Below are 23,313 nucleotides of genomic sequence, written 5' to 3' on the forward strand. Positions count from 1 at the left end.
TACCAAATTTATGAAATACTTCACTAAAGTATTCCATGTAAGAAAATAATTCACTTTCCATGATACCAAACATATATTAGATTGGGTTTAAGAAAAAAAAAAATGTGGGGCGCCTGGGTGGCTCAGTGGGTTAAAGCCTCTGCCTTCGGCTCAGGTCATGATCCCAGGGTCCTGGGATCGAGCCCCGCGTCGGGCTCTCTGCTCAGTGGGGAGCCTGCTTCCCTTCCTCTCTCTCTGCCTGCCTCTCTGCCTACTTGTGTCTACTACTACTGTCTGTCCAATGGATACATAAAATCTTTTAAAAAAATTGTAAAAGTCATAACTGCATTTCATTTCAATTTTATAGAATGCTGTTTTCCATTGTACCATGAACAATCATTTTGCACTTAGAAATTCACTTCTCACTTCTACCGTCCATTCTGGTTATCTTTTTCCTTATTTAATCATTTCATAGCACCCTTTCCACTATCCAGCTTGACTTTTAAAAGCTGAAAACTCATACATTATAAACTAGTCAGTATAAAGGAAAAGAAAAAGACCAGAGCTCAATAAGGAGGAGATGAAATACAGGCTCCTAAGAGTAAACAGGGATGCTGGGGCAGGGGAGGTAGGGCATGGAGAGGGTGGTGGGGTTATAGACTTTGGGGAGGGTATGTGATATGGTGAATGCCGTGAAGTGTGTAAGCCTGACGATTCACAGACCTGTGCCCCAGGGCAAATAATACATTATATGTTAATAAAAATAATTAATGAAACAAAAAGAAGAGTAAATAGAACCAGGGAACATGCTGGTGAGAAGGACAACTGAGCCACAAATGGCCAGTGGAAGGGATGGGCAAAGTCACAGGCTGCAAAGAGATAGTTCACCCAGTTGCATGCTCTAAACTCATTCCTTCACATAGCATTCATTTTTTTTTTTAAGATTTTATTTATTTATTTGGGAGACGGAGATCACAAGTAGGCAGAGAAGCAGGCAGAGAGAGAGGGTGAAGCAGGCTCCCTGCTTAGCAGAGAGCCCGATGCGGGGCTTGATCCCAGGACCTGGGATCATGACCTGAGCCGAAGGCAGAGGCTTAACCCACTGAGCCACCCAGGTGCCCCACATTCATTTTTTTAAAACTAACTTCTATGCCCAACATGGGGCTTGAATCCACAATCCCAAGAACAAGAATCACATTAGATAACCTTCATTTTAAACCCATCAGTTCGGTTTCTTTTTCATCATTCTTTAAATAGACTATGAGAAACATCCTTTTATGGTGGCCTTTAAAGACTTTTTCATACCCAGCTCCTAAAAAACATAATTTAACCATAAAAGACTTTCTGAAAAACACTACTCACAACGCATTCCCCTTTTTCAAAATCATTTGCTCGTCATAAGAATAAACTTTATAACTACTGATGAACCAAGTGTTTATCTCTATGGAGGTTCTCGAGAGGACTGTCATCCTAACAATGCATGATTACGTGTACAAGAGAGCTAAACAAAAGAAGATGAAAACACAACAAGGCAAAGAAATGATAAACGCAAAAACGTGCAGGAACTCTATCCAAAATACAGAATGAGTAGAAGCAATTGCAATAAACGAATCCATGAAGAGAAATTTAGGAGTATCACCTAGAAAAAACAGATAAGAAAGCAGTGACTCTCCTGTACAGACAGCATTATAGACCCTCAAAATCTGGAAAATCTTAGTTCAAAAAAAATGTGCAAAATGGCAACCCAAAGGAGCTAAAACATATAAGTCAGCCAAGCCTCTGTAAAGTGACTGAATAAAAATAAAAATACCATGTAAATAATACCCTAATCTAACACATAAATATCTGTGTACTACCGAAGGAAATTTATCATTGTTCAAAACTTAGAAAGTATGAAAATATTATACATTCTATGTCTCAAGCCATCTAGGTAAGATCCCAGTTGAGGGAGGAGAAAGAAGAAAATGTAAATAAAGTGGGGAAAAGTTTATAAAAATAATTTTATAGTAAATAAAAATCAATTTTTCATTGGAAGTAGAACTGCTCTCCAGTTTAAAAAAAAAAAAAAAAAAGCTGATTTTGCCTCATGACATCTGCACATATAATTCTGATTCTTCCAGCCTTCTGGAAAGCTTTAAAATACAAAAGAATTATCCAAAGGGACACAATCTTTCCTCTTCCCCCTCCTCCCCTCCTACAATGAATGATTTACTGTTCAATAAAGGTTAACTTAGGTCAGCTTAAAAAAGAAGAAAGAAAGAAAGAAAGAAAGAAAGAAAGAAAGAAAGAAAGAAAGAAAGAAAGAAAGAAAGAAAGAGAGGAGGGGGAGCTAGTGCTCATCCTTTATGCAAAGCAGAATAGAAAATATCCCCTGGTTATTTATCCTGCAGTGACTTAGAGATATTAGGAATGGTTGGTAACATTTTTAAGAACTTGATTTCACATCAAGCGACTTCTCCTACTTTCCAAGGACTCTTTTAAGCTATCTGTGTTGACAGGACTGAACTTGCAGTGTCCTGAGAAGTGCACAGCACTGTTCGGAAGGCCCACACAAGTAGAAATGTTGAAAAAAACTCTGGGTTCACAGATGGTAACATGCCAGATGCTAGAACACGAAATGGGTTGTCATTTGATTTTAGGTTGAAACTAAATGAACTTGGTTACTAAATGAATTCATTTGTCATTAGACTCACGTTTCCAACCTCCCGAAAGCCCACTAGAATTTTTTACCTCACCAGTTTAAGCCTCTGTGTGAACACTGGCCAACTTAACATATACTGGATGTACATATGTCTTAAAAGAGGACTTGAAGAAAAATTTCATTTTAAGAAAGAATCTGGTGCAAAAGCATTTTTAACTAAAAATATTCCATATAGCTTACCCCTACAGCTGTATGACATTTTTTGGCAGACAAAGGGAAAAAGAGTTTCAGGCACTGAGAAGAAAGAGCATGTACAAAATTGTGGCAGAATCATCAAATTGGGGGAACTGACAGGATTTCTGAAGAGCTGAACTTAAGATATCTAAAGTGGATGAATGAAGCGGCTCTACAATATTCGAGCTCGATTAATGAAGGATTTGTAGAATAGGAAATCCTATTACTAGATGGGGTGGGGGGAGGGGGGAAACAATGTACCAAAAAAATTGCTTACATCTTCCTTAAAAGAAACTTTATGTAAATAAGACATTACCACAATAGTCATAGAATTGTAAACAAAGGCGAAATCTCATTATAAAGTTGAGACTCCTTGTAACAAAGACTACAGTTAAGAATCTGGGTTGATATTTTTATTACACATGAAATTCAGCCTCACTTCTTTCCACTCATTGCCTTATTACTGCTTCTAATTTTCCTGCCCAATAATCCCTTAACTGTATTTTAACTTTCTTTCTCTGTTACCTATGGGGAAGGGGGTGCTAAGTGTGGAATGCAATGAAGTTGTTCCGAATAGACAAAATTGACAAGAACTGTGAACATAAAGGATGTGACTGCCTCAGAATTCTGACCTTTAGAACTTGAAACGAGATGTATGACTCAGGTCCCCAGTACATGTGAACTGTTTTGTATTCTGGATAAGATGGCAAATATTTCCTGTTGTTAAAACATTTTTAGATTATCTTCCCAAGACAAATGTAGGGCTTCTGAAAAGATAACCTCACAATGACCATAAAAAGGGTGCTTCTAAGCTACAGCACAAGGAGTATTAGATTTCCAGTGAAAGGAACCCTTAAGTTCCAGGCAGAGATTCATGAAGGCTGAAGTTGCCTCTGATCACATCAACCTCTTCGGTTAGTGCATATGCCGTAGGACACCTGACAATCACAGGGGCAGGCTGGCTCTGGCAGAGGAGGGTCAGTAGCGATTGTTTTTCATTGCTATCCAAGAAAAATGTCCCAAGGTAATCTTGAAGCACATCACACCTTCACTTACTGGCCCTTACTCTAGCCTAGACTGTTCCACCCCCATGAAATCTTGAACCACCCAGACATTCACTATGCTAACTATCCCCTTAAACTGAAGTGGAGAAGTTTATTCAGAATTATGGTTTATACTTAGCAGTGAAACATATCTTCGTAGTTTTTTTAAATATTACATTTTTAGGATTTTTTTTTTTTTTTTTTTTTTTTTACTATATCTGTTGAACACAAAACTCTCAGGTAATACAGTTGTGTTTTGATTTTTTTTTTAAACGTTCTTTCCCCTGAAAATTGGTCCATATAGTCTTCATAGAAAGTATATTACGGCAACGTTTAAAAAGCACTTGTAACACCTGGTCATGAAAAATACAGTATATAATTTGGTTTAGAAATAGCTCAAGGTTTTAGAAAATGTATAAATAAGAGAAGTGAGAGGGGTATATTTACTTAATAATGTAATGCTAATTTAATCTATTATTAGGAGCTTTTAATATGCCAAAGAGTCTGTTTTGAGCAGGAGTCAAACTGTGTTAAATCGGACTTCACATTTTCCTACAATTTACATTTCGAAGGGCAACATTAAAAAAATTATAAATGAATGCACTTAGGTTTAGCTTTCAGGTATCCAGGCAAGCATAATATTTACTTTATCTCGTTAAAGGAAGTGAACCCAGAAATGGCACACTGTATTTGCACTCAAAGGATGAAGAAGAAAGTGTGGAACAAGTTAATATTTGATCATAATCATCACTTGGTAGACTTAGTCAGGCCTGCCACTTCATACCCTACAGTACGACTTCTGGGAAAGTTCCATAACTTCTCTTGAGTCCGATCTGCCTCACCTGCACAAGAAGGTTTGCTAACTCATGAGTTTGCTTGAAGACCTAAATGACAGAAGCAAATGAACTTCTGGCCCATGGTCCACATCACTAGATATTAGTCCTGTAGCCTTCTCATACAATAGCGGCGTTCACGTATTTAATAAAAGATTAAAACCACTGTAGTAGATTCTCATTTTGCATGGATTCCATATTTCCTAGTTTGCCTAGTGGCTAAAAGTCATTTGTAACCCCAAATCAATAAGCAGCACTTTTGTGATCATTCGTGGACAAGGGCACATGCAGAGCTGTAAAAACTTGGAGTCGTTCAAGGCACTCATTGCCAGCTTACATCGAACAAGAGAACGCTCTGCCTAATTGTTTCAGCTCTCGCCATTGTAAAAAAGGGGTCCTTTCCGCAGTGCACTTAGTGCCAGGTTTTTCGCATTTTTGTCTCTTCTGTTGGTGATTTCACTGTTTAAAAGGCCCCAAACATACCCTGAAGTGCTGTCTAATGTTCCCAAGCACAAAAAGAATATAATGTGCCTTGTTAGATAAGCTTCATTCAGTCATGAGTTATAGCACTTTTGGTGGCGAATTCCACGTTAATGATTCAACAATATACATTAAATACGGTGTCCCTAAACAGAAATACACACAAGTTAATCTATTTATCAGTTGATAAAAATGGGATTAACAGTTCAAAGAAACCTGATCCTTCTGTATTTGCCCTAGTAGCAGTGGTGCAGTATTTACTAATTCACGAATCCCATGTTTGTAATGACTTCATAGAAGGTAACTATCATGAGTAGTAAGACTGTGTATGTTGGATTTATGTTAAACAATGGCAACACACAATTAAAAAACACAAGTCTCTGCTCTTAAAGAAATTCACATGCCAGGCACTCACTTGGTAAAACTTTAAAATGCAAACTCACAATCATTAGAATAGAAATATGATCAACCAGATATAATTACAAATCAGTACCTTTTCTTTTCCTGTTATTAAAATATAGCTTGACCACTCTTTTTTTTTTTTTTTTGGCTGGAGTTAACTAATGCCAAGAATGCCCAGCTTTTCTGTTAGCTATATGACTTCCTATCACAGTCTGATACATCCATAAAAGCCTACCTATCATCTCCAAAGTCTGAGTTTCAGAAGTATCAGTCTTTAGCTTGTCCAGGATGTGAACTGTTTCCCTTGAGTATTTGAACTTCAAGCCTTGACTGCATCTCAAGAATAAGACACAGCTTGGAGACAGGAGAACCTCTGAAAGGCAATTTCCACCACACTTCAGGTCTCTCTCTTCCCACAGCCTCCATCCCCTGACCCTGAGTCACTGCTTACCAAGAGAGGGGAAGTAACTAATAATACTCTGTTTTGTTGTGGGGTTTTTTGCATTTTCATTTTAATCACCACATGTTCATAGGAGCTAATACTCTTAACTGGTCTAACAAATGACTTACTGTGCTTGCTGTGTCCAAAGCAACAACAACAAAACCAGCTTCCACCTTTTCTCCTTGATCTACCAGTGCCAGCTCTCAGCTTTTTGTTCTTTATTCCATTTTTTGGTATAATAAACAAAGAAAAGCAGAGAATGTGTCCATTGTTCACTTCATCATTCTGCACATTTCTCTGACTCCTTCTGTGCCTCCTTCTGTGACCTCAGGGCGCTGACCTTGACAGTCTACCAGATCAGGCTCTCTTGCCCTCCAGCATCTAGCTGGGTTTGGTCAACATGAAGCTCTGGCTGAAGTTCAAAGGACAAAAGGAGAGAAAGGTTGAGTCCTTTACTTCCTCTACTCCCTGTCTCACTCAAGTCCTAGAGTGCATTTACTTTCTAGTCCTCTTCCAAACACCTGTTCTTAATGACACTCCCAGTATGATTCAGGGACGCCTTGGTGGTCCCAAGGCCCTTCCAACAGGTCCATGAGATGGCAACAGACTGAATGCAGAAGCAGAAATAGAAATCCAGCAGGACACCTGGGTGGCTCAGCTGGTTAAGTGTCTGACTCTTGGTTTCAGCTCAGGTCATGATCTCAGGGTACGGAGATCGAGCCCCATATCAGGCTCTGCGGTCAGTGAGGAGTCTGCTTGTCCCTCCCCCTCTGCTCTTCCCACCCCACCCCCTCAAATAAAGAAAGGAATAAAATCTTAAGAAAGAAATGAACATTTATCTCTCTTCCATTATATGAGACACTAAGGAAATTTGCAAAAGTATAAAACGAGGGTGCCTGGGTGGCTTAGTTGATTTTGTAACTGACTCTTGATTTCAGCTCAGGTCATGGTCTCATTCTCTCTCTCTCTAAAATAACTAAGAAAAAAATAAATAAATGTAAAACAATTCCACCCTTATCAATAAAGTTCTTAGAAAAACATGTTGTTGTGTTTTTTTTTTGTTTGTTTTTTAAAATAAAATCATGTTATTTAGGTTAACATGTATGGGTATATTGTTACTTTTAAATTTTCTTCATCATTAAATTTCAATCTGTTTCTCCTTCCAAACCCCTTTGAAAGGCCCACCATTCCGACTTGATCGCTAAAACAGGTTAGGCCTTAGAGACCCAGTTATGGAAATGATAACTCCATTTTGGTATCAGGTTCAAGTCCTGTCCTCAAAAATAATTGTCTGTGGCTCTGCATTTGACAATTATTGCATGATGGCCCAAACTTTAGCAAAGCTGTTACTCTGGTTAGCGCTGGGATTTCAGTTCTTTTTTTTATATGCCTTATCAGTCAGGGAAGACAAGAGAGGTAAAAGGATATTTTTGATCCAAAAGCAGGTTTAGAAAGTTGCAGTCTGAAGAGGGTATATGATAAATTCAGTGGCCTTGCTGAACTTCATTTAGCACTTCAACAAACGAGTCTGGGCTCAGTGATGACGGTTTATATATTATCACAATAATTTTAATTATGAAATTTTTGTTAACAAAAATAAAATCTATCACATGAAAAGAACCTCTGTTCGGGACACCTACGTGGCTCAGTCAGTTGAGTGTCCACCTTCGGCATGGGTCATGATCCCAGAATCCTGGGCTCGAGTCCAACGTGAGACTTCTTGCTCAGCAGGGAGCTTGCCTCTCCCTCTCCCTGCTCGTGCTCTCTTTCTCTCTCGCTCTCACAAATAGATGAATAAAATCTTAAAAAAAAAAAAAAAAAAGAGGGGTGCCTGGGTGGCTCAGTGGGTTGAGGCCTCTGCTTTTAGCTCAGGTCATGATTCCAGGGTCCTGGGTTCGAGCCCTACATCGGGCTCTCTGCTCTCTGCTTCCTCCCTCTCTCTCTCTCTCTGCCTGCCTCTCTGCCTACTTGTGATCTCTGTCTGTCAAATAAATAAATAAAATCTTTAAAAAAAGCAAAAAAGAACCTCTGCTCTTGTCTTCAGGAGCAATCAAGGAAAGAAGAAATTACAGAATACGAATTAAAAGGAATAGGAGCATCACAAGAAGAAAATAATGTTCTTGACTTGTATTTAATATCCACGGTATTTTATCACTTAAAGAAACAATCATATTATAAAGGGCATGTGCCATATTATTCCATTTTTGTGAAAACAGAAATGTAAATACACATAATAAAAAAGATGGACGATTACACACCAAAATTTAACCTGAGTGAACATGCAGCCAAGATTCATGAAAGGAAGGAGAGGCACATAATACAGCCTAAAAGATCTCGGGAAGGCTTCATGGACAGGGCAATGCAGAACCACAGGCCAGAATTAAAGCCATCGCAATGACAAAGGGTTTACCAGGAAGACCGCATAGCACATGCAGAGCTGTGAGAAGGCATGAGGTTTCAAGTCTGCAGTTTGTTTCACGTGGAAAGACCATGAGGTAAAAGGAGGGGCTGAAGGTGGTAGACTCTGAAAGACTAGATTAAAAGCTCTGAAAGTCATGCTAAAAGACTTGGATTTTATCAAAAAACAAAGGGGAGGTGTTGGAGGTGATAGAATAGTTAGATATGAGCAGGGAATGGGACTTTCTGACCATTAAAAAGATAAAAATCCAGAAACTGCCAACCACTCCTAGAACACAAATGGCTGGAAAAAACCCCCGGGGAGCATGCATGGGCCCTTCCCTATAACTGCTGCTCTACAGTAACCTATAGTTACATTAGAATATATTTACACTGTGGTTTACACACACACACACACACATACACACATGGGGGATGGCTGCCATGACAGTTCTGACAAGCACCATCCAGGGCCAAAAACTTCCCCTTCCACTTATTGGAGGAGTCCCTTAGATGACTGGAGACAACCTCAGCAGAAGACTGAGGAGCAGTCCCTGCCCTATCTATGACCCCAATCTTATGCAAACATAAAAACAAAAGACATCCCTAATCCTAGTGCAGTTGCCAAGGCCACCAGGCATGCCCACTCCCCCATCTTGAAAATGTACTTTCCCTTTAACTGCTAGTAAGCTCTTGCTTACTTGAGAGTTTGGTTCTGAATTATTTCTTGGCCAAACTTAAAAAACCGAGGTTGGCACAGAGGAAGGGAAGGGACCCCCCCCATCCACCCCCACCCCTACCCCCGCCCAATGAAGAGGAATTTTAAGAGATGGACTTTTCTGACAGCAGCGTAGAAGCAGCACAGAATAAACTACATGAATGGAAAGAGAATGGCAAATTAGAGACCAAAGAAACTGTGATGTCTAAAATGCAAGTTGCAGCAGAGGTAATGGAAAGCAATACTTAAGGCATAGCTAGGAAGAAGAAATGAGATCTTGGAAAGCATTTAAAAATAAGGATAGAGACGGCAATGAGGAATTCAGATTTCCAATTTAAACAATCTGGTGAAAAGTGTTATTATTCCCTTTGTTACGGACTAAAGGTTCGTTTTCCCCAAAATTCATATACTGAAAGCTAACCTCCAATGTGATTTTATCAGGAGGTGGGCCCTTAGAGACAGACAGTATTCATGCCCTATGAGAGTTCCTGTGCCCTTCTGCCATGTGTGGTTTTGGTGGGAAGATGCAGACCCTCACCAGATACAGAATTTTGCAGGCGCTTGATCTTGCACTTCACAGCCTCCAGAACTGGAAGAAATGAATGTTCGTGTAAGCTACCTGGGCTGTGGTGCTTGTTACCGAAGCACAGATGGACTAAGACACTTCTATACGACGTAACTTTTAAGAAAAAGTAAGTATGGGAGTTAAGAGCACTTTTGAATATGCTGAAATTGAGGTATTAAGGAAATATCCAAGGAGCTATGACCGGCAGTCATTTGGATATTTGGGTCTGAATGGCAAAAGCAAGGTGTACGCAGGAAATACAGATCTGAAAACTAGCAATAAATACACGGTTATTGAAGCCACGATCATGGAAGGATATTTCCCAAGAAAAGGTTACTGTAAAAGAGGAGGCTCAAAGATGCAATTCTTAGAGACATCATCACTTAAAGCTTTTGATTCTTGTTTCTCAAGAACTAGAGTGCCTAAGATTCTGTATGGAGCTGAACAAAGAGCTACAGTCTTACCATCGCAAACCCAATATGAGCTATTTCTTCCGCCTATCACTACAATAAAACCTAAAGAGAAGAATCCAAGAAATCACCTATAGAGTTTCAAATAAAAAGGCACAATCACCTATTGAAAGGTGGTGGGCAAAATTCCTTTTAACGTATACAAAATCTCTGAATAATTTTCTGAATTTTCTGTAACCCCACAATCTCTAATATTTTTGGAAAGTCAAATTTCTTTCTGTAGCAATTTTATTCCTGTTGGAGAAAAAAAAAAAGTCGCTTAAGGCAACGTTCTAGAGAATAATGAAGGAATATAAGAGCCATAAAGCTGCTAGAGTAGGCAGTTATGTGGACATGAGCAGGAGAGAAAGGAGGATGGCAGATGGGAAATTGCCAGAGACCACCCAGTCTCCGTCCAGAGACCACCTGAACCCCTTAGACCACTCCCTTCTGCGGTTTAGCACAACTGGGCAAGCAAAAGATACAGGTTGCAAGGACATGCTCAACTTTGGAGCGTGTGCACCTCAGGGAAACCCTGTTGGCTAGTAACCCCAAGTCTGTTATAACAACATAACATCATCTGCATTGCGGTTTTGCCCTTCCCCGCTCCCACCCTGGGTGTCCTCGATGCACTCATGGGAAGGTGGCAAACAGGAACCTGTATAAAAGTTCGGAGGGGAGGAAACCAGGGCACCTCCAAAGGGTGATTTAATAAAGACAAAATGGGAAGAAGGAGACAAAACAGGTCTCCATTAGAATAAAAAAACAAAAAACAATGCCAAATTCAGCGAGATGATACCCACCCCAGGGGCAGCCTCCTCCTGCTTCTCTGGAGTGTAATCTCGCTTTGCTAAATAAAACATTTTTTTGCTTTAACTCTCTACCGACTCTCCCAAATGAATTCCTTCTTTTGAGAAGACTAGAATGAAGGAATTTTACAATTCACTACGTGGTAACAAAACCAGGACCTGAAAATGCTTCTAAACTTTAATTCTCTAATTAAAATCAATACACTATGTTTATTAATTATAAATTAATATATTATATTTGCATATCAGGTTGGCAAATATTAAAGGCATTATACCAAAGTAAAATGGCACTCTTACATAGTTCTTATGAAAAGACACTTTTATAACTCTTTCAGACCAATAAGGTAATAAATATGAACATATTGAGAAAAGCAAAATTTTGATTCAGTAATTCAACTTTCTAGGAAGTCATTCGAATAAAATAAATAGAAAAAATATCTATCTAAAGACTAACCTACGTATTCATTGTATAGTAGTGTATAAAAGTCAAATTTTAAAAAAAAAGTCAAGTTTAAAATAATCTTAAAGTTCAGCAATATGGCACCTCTTAAACCAGATTTCACTGGTAGGAAACCTATGAAGTAGTTAAGAGTGGTATGATCACTGTTTCTTAATCAGAGGTTTATGATCTTGAGATCCCCACAACTTTATATAAAAACTTCTTCTATATGCATTCCTATGGGGGAAAGAAAGGTGTTCTACAGATTTCTGTAGAATATTAATGTTATGACACAAAAAATTTTAAGAATCACTGGTAATGACCAGCAAGTATTTAGACAAAGGACATATTATGTAGAGTGAGAAACGCAGGTTGAAAAATAACATATCCTTTCATCTGTTAATGGACATGTGGATGGTAGATATGGATATGCCTCCCCATCTTGGCTATTGTAAATAATGTTGCAGTAAACATAAGGGTGTTAACTAATATTTTATAATATATTATTAGTGTTTTTATTTCTTTAGGTAAACAGCCAGTAGTGGATTTACCAGGTCAAATGGTATTTCTATTCTTAATTTTTTGAGATATCTCCATACTGCTTTTCACAGTGGCTGTACATTCACAGTGGCTGTACATACCAACAGAGCACAAGAGTTCCTTTTTCTCCATATCCTTGCCAATTTCTTGCCTTTTTGATTGCAGTCATTCTGACAGGTATAAGGTGGTATCTCACTGTGGTTCTGATTTGCATTTCCCTAATGATTAATGAGGTTGAGCCTCTTTTCACGTGTCTGTTGGCCATCTGTATGTTCTTTGGAAAAATATCCATTCAGGTCCTCTGCCCATATTTAACTGGATTATAATTTTTTTGCTGTAAAGTTATACAAGTTCTTTATGTATTTTGGATATTGTCAGAAGTGCCCATTGACAGATAAAGAAAGAAGACGTGGTATATGTATATGTAAGCACATATACATACCATGGAGTATAACTCAGCCATAAAAAAGATGAGGTCTTGCCATTTGTGACAAGATAGGTGTACCTAGAGGGTATTTTCCTAAGTGAAATAAGTCAGAGAAAGACAAATATCATATGATTTCACATAAATGTGGAATCTAAAAAATAAATAAATAAACAAAAAGCAGAAACAGACCCATAAATATAGAGAACAAACCTATGGTGACTAGGGGGAAGGGAAATAGGGGGAGACTGGCAATATGGGTTAAGGGCAGTGGGAGATACAGATTTCCACTTACAGAACGAGCAAGTTACAGCAATCAAAGGTAGAGGGAATATAGTCAAGGCTATTATAATAGTGTTGTATAGTGACAGATGGTAGCTACACTGTGGCTAGCACAGCATAACCTATAAACTTGCCAAATCACTATGTTGTATGCCTGAAACACATGTAACATTGTGTGTCAACTATACCTCAATTAGAAAAATAACATACATGTGAGATCACATTTTTGTAAAAAATAATTTGAAATGCATAAATAGGAATAGGTAGAAAAGTTATAAACACTGTAACAAAGTATTAAAAGCAGTTATTGCAAATAAATTGAGACAGTTTTATTCAAAAGAAAAAAAATCTGGAAATTATAGATGACATAAGTAAACTATTAACATAACTATAGTCTATTTGATGATACTTTTTGCTGCTTAGAAAAATACTCTAGACACTAGAATAGATATAATGGGTTTTAAATGTTGATATCAAATTTGATTTGAGGCAATGACTGCATTACTATCAAATATTAGATTTTCTTTCTTTTTTCTTTTAATATTTATTTATTTGACAGAGAGTAAGAGAGCTCACAAGCATGGGGAGCAGCAGGCAAAGTGAGAGGGGGAAGCAGGCTTTCTGCTGAACAGGGAGTCAGATGTGGGGCTCAGTCCCAGGACTCCAGGACCATGACCCAAGCTGAAGTCAGACACTTAAGTAACTGAGCCAGCTAGATGCCCCCAAATATTATATTTTCTTTTAAGTAAATATCAAAACAAATACAAAATACACCCTTCAGGATCTGGGATTTGTTATTAGGTACTGCCCACAAATTTACCCAAAGCCTCCCTTTCAGGCTTTGGATGAATAAAGTCTAGGCCTACATAATTAATTAGTTAAAGATCATTTGATAATTAATTTTATATCATATATATATCATTTAGACTCAAAAATACACCAAGTCACACACACTACTCAACCTCCACTGTGGTTACTACATCACCACTTAAAGTTATATTTGTTTTCTGGTTCCAAATATTGTCTTAACTTACATTACACAATAAACAACATGTGCATAAACTTGTAATATCATGACATCATGAACAATGTGAATTCACTAGAGAAGTAACTCAGTGAGTCATATATAGAAACAAGAAATAACAAGCAAGCTCAACCCTACATGAAAGAAAAACCCTCTAATCAGCAAGGTCTTATTCTCACTGGGTCTTCTTTCATAAACCCAAAAAACAAAATTAGGCTCATAAAAGAAGGCTTGAAAAGATGAGTCTGTACAAACCTCATACATAAGAAAAGATGTTTTTCATTTACGTGGCAATGAGGAGTTCACTTCAGAGTTGTCTTATGGGCCAAATGAAATATAGGAAGAACATGTGTTATCATTATATATTTAAATTGTAGCCTTTTAAAATAAAATACCTTTCAAAAATATGTTGAACATCAATGTATCTTCAGAAGAAATGGAACTAATACGTCCTTCTAAGAAACACTAATTCTAGGCACTCATTATGGACTAATTTTGATTGCTAACTCTGACCTTTCCACTAGAAACTTCACTTCTTAGCTATTACCCATATGATATAGCACCGTTAACACTGATCCCAGTTTCATGTTGACAGAAAACAGAATAAAGATGGAACTGCTGCTGAGGTTTACAACGTATAAAGCTGTTAGTGACTTACTGGAAAGAAAGCAGCTGACTGGAAACTGGTAGACAACTGCTGTTGCTCTGCAAGAGGGCTTTCGAGAAGCGCTGTTCCCTACTTATAATCACATGCATGCGTTTTCTCATTTCCTCGTTATAACTAGAACAATTAACAATTCAGGTAGTAACTTCACAGAGGAAAGAGCAATGTAAAGAACTAAAAATACACATTTAAAGAGTCAAATTACTGATTTGCAGTCACTGAACTACAATAGAAACCACGTCATTATTACATCAAATCAATTATTTTCGAGTGTGAAGATAGCCTTTCCATCCTAAGTAAGTACTTCAGTATATATTCCCAGGAACCCTGAACAAGTTCAAAAAGTATGCACTTAATCCAGGGAGACTTAAGCTGGTCTTCCTTAAGATTTTGGAATCACATCATGTCTATGCAAAATGAATGCTCTAAATGTAGGATGAAAAAACATATTCAACGTTATGAACAGCTGATTTTAGCCATTCAACAAATATTTAACACTGTAAATAAGAAAAATAAACCACTGAGTAAAAAACAGAAACAAAGAATTTCTGCCTTTTGGAGACCCCACTGCATTAAAAGAGCTAAAAGTTCTAATTAAGACGGAAAAGTGCTCAGTACTATGAGAATAAACTCCAGGCCCACAAAAGCCAGAACAGGTATCTCTTTGTACCCTGGTCTACACCCAAGACAGGAGGTTCTCAAAGTGTGCTCTAGAAACCTCTGGGAGTCTATCCACAAGACCTTTATGGGGGTCTGTGAGATCAAAGCTATTTTCCCATAAGCATGCTGTTAAGTTTTACTGAGATTACTTAATATGTGATATCACAGTAAAGTAAGCACAGAAGCAGATATGAGAATTCATCTCTCTTCCAACAAGCCAGACACTAAAGAGATTTTCAAAAAAATGTGAAACAATGCCATTCTTCTTACTAATTGTTTTTACTCTGGAAAACATAATTATTTTCTTCATAAATCATGTTAATGTTAGTATGTTTATCACTGCTACTCCTAAATGAATTTGTTATTTCTAAATGAATAAATATGTTTATACTTCCTCAGTTTTAATTTCTAATAGAAGTACTAATAAATATAACCACATAAACAAAAGCTCTTTGGCATCTTCAATTGTCTTCACAAGTATAAAAGGATCTTGAGACCAAGAAGACTGAGGACAAAGGGCCTAACACAGGGTTGGTTCGCAAGGAATACTGAATAGTGAATTAACAAGGAGGGCTATACTAATGTAAGGATTAATGAGCCAGGATCTGAAGGGATGGACAGAGGTCTTTGAAATCAGTGAAAGACGAGTTTATAAATAGTGCTGCTCAAAACGTTTTCTAAGTAGTTAAACAACTTCTAGAAAATGACTAAAAATGAAGTTGTTCTCTTACAAATAAGAAAATGGATGAGGGCCAAAAGCCATGAAAAATCAATGCCTCTCAACAGACTCTACTCTGTAGTGCTAGAGAAAATCTTGGACTGAAAGCTGGATAACCAATCTTTCACAGGAATACTGTGCTAAGGGAAAGAGGATAGCTTATCATGAGCTCTACCATTTTCTAGAGTTAATCATTTTGAAAATGTAATTATGCTCCATGTTAATTTTATTTGCTATTAAAAAATAATGTCAAATCAAAACAAAACGGGGAACCCGGTTGCTTCAGTCAGAGGGGTGTTCAACTCTTAACATTGAGGTCCTGAGCTTGAGCTCCATGTTGGGTGTGGAGATTACTTAAAAATAAAATCTTTAAAAACAAAACATAATGTCCAATATGTGTTTGCTCAACGATTTTTTTTAATTTACTTTTTTAAAAGTTGTTTTTTGTGTTTTGTTTTTGTTTTCATTTTTTCAAATTCTTTTTGAGAAAATGCGTGCACCTGCAGGAACAGAGGAGAGGCAGAGGGAGAGAATCATCAGCTCCATGCTCAGTGCAAAGATCCACATGGGGCTCGGCTTCACGACTCTGAGATCATGACCTGATCCAAAATCAAGCAGCAGATGCTTAGTTGACTGAGCCACCCAGGTGCCCCTCAATGATGTTTTCTAAAACTACTCACCCATTACCCTTCTTTCAACTTTCAGATTGGTTAATAATTTTTTGGATATGTGAAGGCATGAGACTCTTCATCAAAGACAAATTTCGAAGCTGCTTAAGTGATAAAAGAAGATACCATATATACCCTAAAGAAAACTAAAAATTGAACAGAAACAGAGGTTAACTTAAAAAAACAAAACAAAACAAAACAAAAAAAAACTTGTACTTTTTATATAAAACCCTTCATACGTTCCTGGATGACTTATTAATGGATAAAGGCAAGTATAACAAAATCATTTCTAGCACTATATGAAAGGGAGCCAGCTGTGAAATCATTCTTCTGTATGATATCAAAAATATACACTTGAGCACCTAGCCTTGTGGTCCGCCTAAAGGCCAGAGGGGAAACCCCTTGTTGACCATAAAAGGGCTGCCTGCATGTTCTCAGTGGAAAGTATACAGGATCTTATTTACACAAGTATAAATACATGCCATTCCTTTGTGCTCACAGGCACTCCTGAAGGCCGTCCAGAATAGGAGGGTCCACCGGCTCAATGCAAACAGGATTCAAAAAGTCTGTGACACTTCCCAACATCGAATGCACTTTATTTTTCTAGCTTATCTTCTTTCACGATAAAAATATCTACAAAGCATAAGATCACTATCCTTTAACAGGTGGCATCTCTAGAAATACTTTAAAATAAGCCCTTAAGTTTCAGCAGGAGCAGAGAAAACGCATTTCCATAAATAGGCACTTTTTTTTCTAGTAACATTACAGCTGTTTGAAAGCTGAGGAATAGAGAAGAATGCATTTATAGTATATAACAATGCCCTCTGTGTTGACACTTCTTAGTACCTTGGAAGACAAAAGTTTGAAAACTTTTGGAAAACAGTAAGTGCACAAATTACCATGACCATTTCAGGTCCAAAAAAATGCTGGTAAAAATAAATTAAAGGAACAGCAGAATGCAGGTACACAATACCTGGTATGCGTGTGTGTGTGAATAATTACAATGAAATGATTACAGAACAAACAAATGAACATGACTGAATACAGTGAACTGTTTCCTTTCAGGTCTCAGGAAATTCCGATATTTCCACTTAGTAGCATGGGTTAGACACACACCATATAGATCTCAGATTATCACTCTAAGCGTTTGACATAAAAACTCATCGCAAGGCTAAAGTGCACATTAGCAGTTGTTGAATCTGATGATCTTTTCAGTGAGTGAATTTCCTCTAAAACATCTGTGCTAAGTGGTCTCACAGTCCAGAGAAACTCAATCACTTCCCCAAGGAACCTTTCTAACCAATGTTTAAATGCTCTACCCACTGCTATTTAAGGTTAATTGGCACCAATGGGTAAGAAAAAAAGCAAGTCTGTCTCAACCTCGGGATGTCTGGATGTATCCGTAGTACAGATCAGCAGAGACCGAAACACCCCTTAGGACACAGCTCACTTCATCCCTGAGAAGTGCAGAAAAACTGTCTCATATCGAATGTTAGTCACTTCAGCTTCCCAGAGTGCGTCGTAAATCTGTTTTGATAAATCTTGCTGGACCACGTGTGATCAACAGACTAGCAGCATCAGCATCACATGAGTGTGTCAGAAACACACACTCTCTGGCCCCCACCCTAAACCGATGGAAGCAGAATCTGTATTTCCACGAGATCCAGGAAGATTCAAATGAACATTCAAGTCTGACAAACACTAATCTAAGTCAATGCAGGTGGATTATTTCTTTATCGCTCTCTTGTGGAGCCGCATCGTATTATTTTGCTAGCCTCCCTACACTTAAGCCTATTTCTTTTTTTCGTCCTATCCGATGTTATTTTTAGAAACACCTATGTGCATTTTCAGCCCAGCTGATGGGACACATAGGTGAAGAAAGTAAAATTTATTAAGTAGATCAAACATTTTGCTAGGAGTTTCATTATTGTTACTCTGTGAGGTCGCTCTTTGTTCCAAAATTCTACAAATTGGAGACTTCAGTGCTCAGAAACGTTGAGTGACTAAGTGAAGATACGGTTAACTAACAAGTAGGTAAACCAGGATTTAAACTTAGTTCCAGAATTCGATAAGTAATATTTTCACATTCTGCCTTTTCTTCCTCTATGGATTCTTTTTAGCCCAAACACACAGACTTTCCCTTAAAATAAATATGGCGCTGGCAAGACAAAAATTCCAGGGTCTTTATAGCCCTCAGTGACTTCTCTACATTTAAGAAGGGACTATAAGCTCAGCAAGCCTGCCTAGCATCTAACCAAATTAGAGTTGTAGTTCTAACAAATTAAAGCAGCTATTGGAAGCAGTATAATGTAATGATTAAGGGCATGCACCCTGGAACCAGACAGCCTTTGTTGGAGCCCCTGATCAGCCACTTGACCTTGGCCAAATGGCTTACATTCTCCTTAGGCTGGGAATAATACCAGTAATTGCCCTTATAGGCTTTTTGTGAGGATTAAAGGAATTAATGTATGTAAAGCATACATTAATGCATGTCTGGCGTAGAGTAAGCATTTAATAAGTATTAACAATATTTACCACTAAGTAAAATTTCTTCTTGTAGTATAACCTGTCTTTGTTTAAAAAAAAAAAAAAAAGAGCCATTCTTCCACTTAACTAAGCAGTTGGTAATATTGTTCCAACTCAATACAACATTTGCTTCCTTCTCTTTTATTGATCTTAAACTCACATACATCTCTGTCATAATCAATGCATATCACTGGTGCCTCCTTAGTACAGTTAACAGTAGCCTGAAGACTTTTAAGACACAAATAACAGATCAAAGACCAAGATGCCTGTCTGGACCTACAGGTGAGAGTTTGGTGCTTGCCCCTTACAATCCATTCACGATTTATGATGTCCAGTCCGCCAGCAATTCTAACAGCTCTAACAGCAGAATATATCCAGAATCTGACCACTTACCTACTTCATGCTGGTCTAAGCCACCATGATGGCTTTTCTCTCCAGAGACCAACCCCAAGCAAGCAGAAATAATCATCCCTGTAAAACACATCGCTTCTCTGCTCTTCTCACTCCAGCTACCCAGCTGTTGCCAATCTTTCCGGGCACACACTTTCTCTGAGGGCCTTGCCGCTCGTATTGGCTAGGCCTAGAAGGCTGTCTCCCCCATCTGCTCAGATCTATGGCTTTTTCTAACTCGGGGTGCCACAGCGAGAGGAGCCGCTGCCCCATCCACCCACCTGCAATGGATGGCCGTGCGGAACTGTTCCAGCTTCCAAATCAAGAGGAACAAGCAGGCATACATATAGCACCAAGGCCCGTGACCAGAGGGTTCGAAGCTCCTTTGGCTACCATGGCCTGATTCACCACAAGACTGCGGTGATGGCACCAGAGGCCCACGGCCGACATGCAGTGCTATCAGGAAGCCCGCCGCGGACCTTCTCCATAACCCCCTTCCCCCTGCGGACCGCCATCAACAAGAAGGCCCTGGCCACCCCCGGCAGCATCAGGCACATGATCCGCAAGCCCAAGGACGGCCCGAATTTGCGCCATCCCGCGCAGCCAGAGGTCTGGATGGTGAAGAGGTATGGGATGGGCCCACCACACCAAGAGCTCGCAAGCACCCATCCCCCACCTCCAAAGCAATAAAGATACGAACCATCTCTAATTAATTAATTCACCTCAGTGGACCCCACCTGGGACTTACATTAAACTACAACAATATTTTCTAACCTCACACACTCCCGGTCTCCTTATACACAGCACTGATCCTGGTCTATTGTACCAGCCCTTTATGCATGCTGTTTGTCATCTTCTCCTCAATAGAACAGAAACTCAACAAGGGCAGAGGTTTTGTACATTCTGTTCAATGATGTATCCTCTGTGTCTAGTATTCTGTTGCATACCTAATGAATGCTCAGTAAATATCTGTTGAAAGAATAAATGAAGGGCACCTGGGTGGCTCAGTCGGTTAAGTGTCTGCCTTTGGCTCAGGTCATGATCCAGGGATCCTGGGATCAGCCCTGTGTTGGGCTCCCTGCTGCTTGGGGGATGGGGCGGTTGTCTGCCTTTCCCTCCGCCTCTCCCCTGCTCCTTCTCTCTCTCTCTCTCTCTCTGTGTCATAAATAAATACATAAACAAATAAATAAATAAATAAATAAAATCTTCAAAGAAAATAAAGAATAACGGAATAGGGGACATCCCATTTACCCCCAGACAATTAAACAAACAGTCTAGACATTTCCTAGTATTTCAAGACATATATGTGTGTTTATACATACATATATAATCTCCAGAGGGAAAAACATAAGACAGCAATATGATTTCTCCTGCATAAAAGCCTAAATCAAAAACCACTGATTTGGGATGCCTGGGGGGCTCAGTTGGTTGGACAACTGCCTTCAGCTCAGGTCAGGATCCCGGAATCCCGGGATCAAGTCCCGCATCGGGCTCCCAGCTCCATGGGGAGTCTGCTTCTCTCTCTGACCTTCCCCTTGCTCATGCTCTCTCTCTCACTGTCTCTCTCTCAAATAAATAAATAAAATCTTAAAAAAAAAAAAAAACCCAGTGATTTAAAAGAGGAAAGGAAAAAAAAAATTATAGAAACCAAATAACTGCTATGTCTTTTCTCAAAGCGGGGGGGGGGGGGCTGATAAATTTATGAGTTTGTTAATTAAAGAGATTGCCCCATCTCCCTCAAGAGGCCATTCTCTCTTAATGTGACAGTACAGTTCAAGGAGTGGATGCAGTGACCTTGTACAAGTGAAATTGCAGGGGCCAAATGACAGAGCAATTACTCATTTGGCCAGGAGGATACCGAACAACTCATAATCTTGCAAAAAGCACCTTGGGAATTTTAATGATCATATAGACTCAGCAGTTTAGTTTCAATTCTAACCTGAAAAATCTAATACCGTCCCAGTCTCTGTGTTATGATAACCACTCGAGTTCAATAGGACTCTTGAAACCCCTCAGCTCTTATCAGAAGGACTCCAGCGCTCTTCTAGCCCACAAGCAGCCACATCTCACCCAAATCAACTGCTGAACATTAAGAAATCAGAATTCATATTCTGCCTTCTTCTCATCTTGTTGGATGCTTCAATATTTCTTCTTGTAAACTATGGAGCATTTATTATATTTATGAGAAAATGGATCATGTAGGTTATGTCCTACCTATTAAAACAGACTACAGAATGTGCAAAGAGGAGTACTGTGTGTCCTGCAGAAAGTACTATTTAGAATTATTCACCTCTGACCAAGAAGATACAAGAGAAAATATCATTTTCTTCAAAAATCAAGAAATTCCCCATGAAATGCTGAAATGTCTCTTTATCTACCACCTAGAATACTGGGCACGTTCTCAGATTGAAGCAAAAATAATAGCTCTGGTTTCACAGCATATGGTAGATAAACCACCCAGAAATACAAATACAAACGGTATGAATCAGAAAGAGGGACCAACCCATTTTAAAGTACACTCTACAACATTTCACCCAAGACGATTTCATATGCTTATCAATGAAAATTATAAACAGAGTATGCCAGAGCAAAGTTTTTACCTGTTTTGACAAAGGACCGTGGCATTATTTCTTCATTTAGTGAACATGGTATTTCTTTAAAGCCACAAATCCCTTTTCTGAGCAACAAGTGAGCTCAAAACTTGCCAAGGCACTGAAGGAAGAGCTCCTGCCTTTTCTCACAGAGCTCACCCATTTATCATCAAGACAACCTGCACTGCAAGGCACGTCAGAATGAGACCAGCGGAGCCCAGACTGAGGGCTACGCTTGTGTTCTAGCCCTGCTGCCAAGACCTCCGTGACTAAGAAAATGACTTCACCTCTGAGAAAACAAGGCAAGGAGGACTCCACGAGACCGTACTGAAATTGCTCCCAGGGCATGTTCCCCATATTTTTAAAGACTCCTTGAGCTCTGAAAATATCCAGAACAAAAGTATTAAAAAGACTTCTTCGGGTTTATTTCAGAATGCTTGAAACAATGTTTAAAATGACTTCCGGTGAAGAGGGTAGAGGGTCAGAATAATGTCAGTTCCAAAGCTGAGAAGGCTGCTGGAGGCAAAAACGTGCATGTGCACAGCTGGCTCAGACTCCCCGGTAGCACAGTGGTAGTGAGTCATCGTCAGGAATCTTAAACTGTGTAGGGAAAGGAGGTCAGCAGAATGGACTAAAGGAATCACCCTCGGGTCTCTCAGGATCCCTGCCCCTAGGAAGTAAACAGGACAGAAGACCAATGGGAAAAAACAGCAGAAAGGCACACAAGCCCCCTGACTAGCGATCTCCTATTATGGATCTCTATAGACACAGCTGTGCTGTCCCCCAACCTTCCACCACGGATGTACCCCCTACTCTCTGCAGTTAATACAGAGCATTGCTACGACACTTCCTTCACAGCTCTGAATATACTTCCCTACTCAAAACTCCCTTTTAATTCAGAGTTCTCCCTTGAGATGGCCCTAGTCTCAGAGGTCAATGCACTTTGAGGGGTTCCAGACTCGGCAGACACCAAGTTTTCACTTGTGACATGGAGCCATGATAATTAAACATCAAAGTGAAGGCTTTGCGATGAAGGGTAACAGCAGTATTAAAAAGAGAGAGAGAGAGAGATTGATTCAGGAAACAGAACATTTATGCTATTTTGTTACATTGTGTTTTTATTTGGTTCTTTTATTTGTTACTTATTTCATTACTTACATCTGAGATCAAATGATGAGGATGATATCCCAAAATGAGAGTCTCGGTCCAGGTATAATTCCAATCACAGGCATTAAAAAAAAAAAAAAAAAAAAATCACAGGCAAAATATTACCTATGCATTTTTTCCCCATTCCCTTAACTGAAAGTTTAGTGTCAGAAATAGAACTACAGTATTTTTTCCAAAATCAAAATAGGATCCCTTAGAAGAGAATTTCCTACCTGCTCTATACCTGAA

The 23,313-nt window shown here is 38.9% G+C and overlaps 1 protein-coding gene across 5 annotated transcripts in view; it reads right to left on the reverse strand.

Moving 5' to 3' along the window:
• PDGFC (platelet derived growth factor C) overlaps positions 1-23,313 on the reverse strand; it is a 201,962-nt gene that overhangs the window by 153,749 nt on the left and 24,900 nt on the right. The window contains exon 1 of one of the 5 annotated variants that reach the window (XM_082727762.1): positions 21,928-22,180. The exons of 3 other annotated variants lie outside the window; for them this stretch is intronic. In XM_082727762.1, the coding sequence (XP_082583888.1) occupies positions 21,928-21,952 (25 nt within the window). In that variant the 5' untranslated portion in view covers positions 21,953-22,180. Of the gene's footprint in view, positions 1-21,927; positions 22,181-23,313 lie in introns of those variants that run through there. One more of the 5 variants, XM_082727764.1, reaches the window with a different exon arrangement.

This window comes from Mustela nivalis (genome assembly GCF_964662115.1).
Source record: "Mustela nivalis genome assembly, chromosome: 4".
NCBI classification, from domain to species: domain Eukaryota; kingdom Metazoa; phylum Chordata; class Mammalia; order Carnivora; family Mustelidae; genus Mustela; species Mustela nivalis.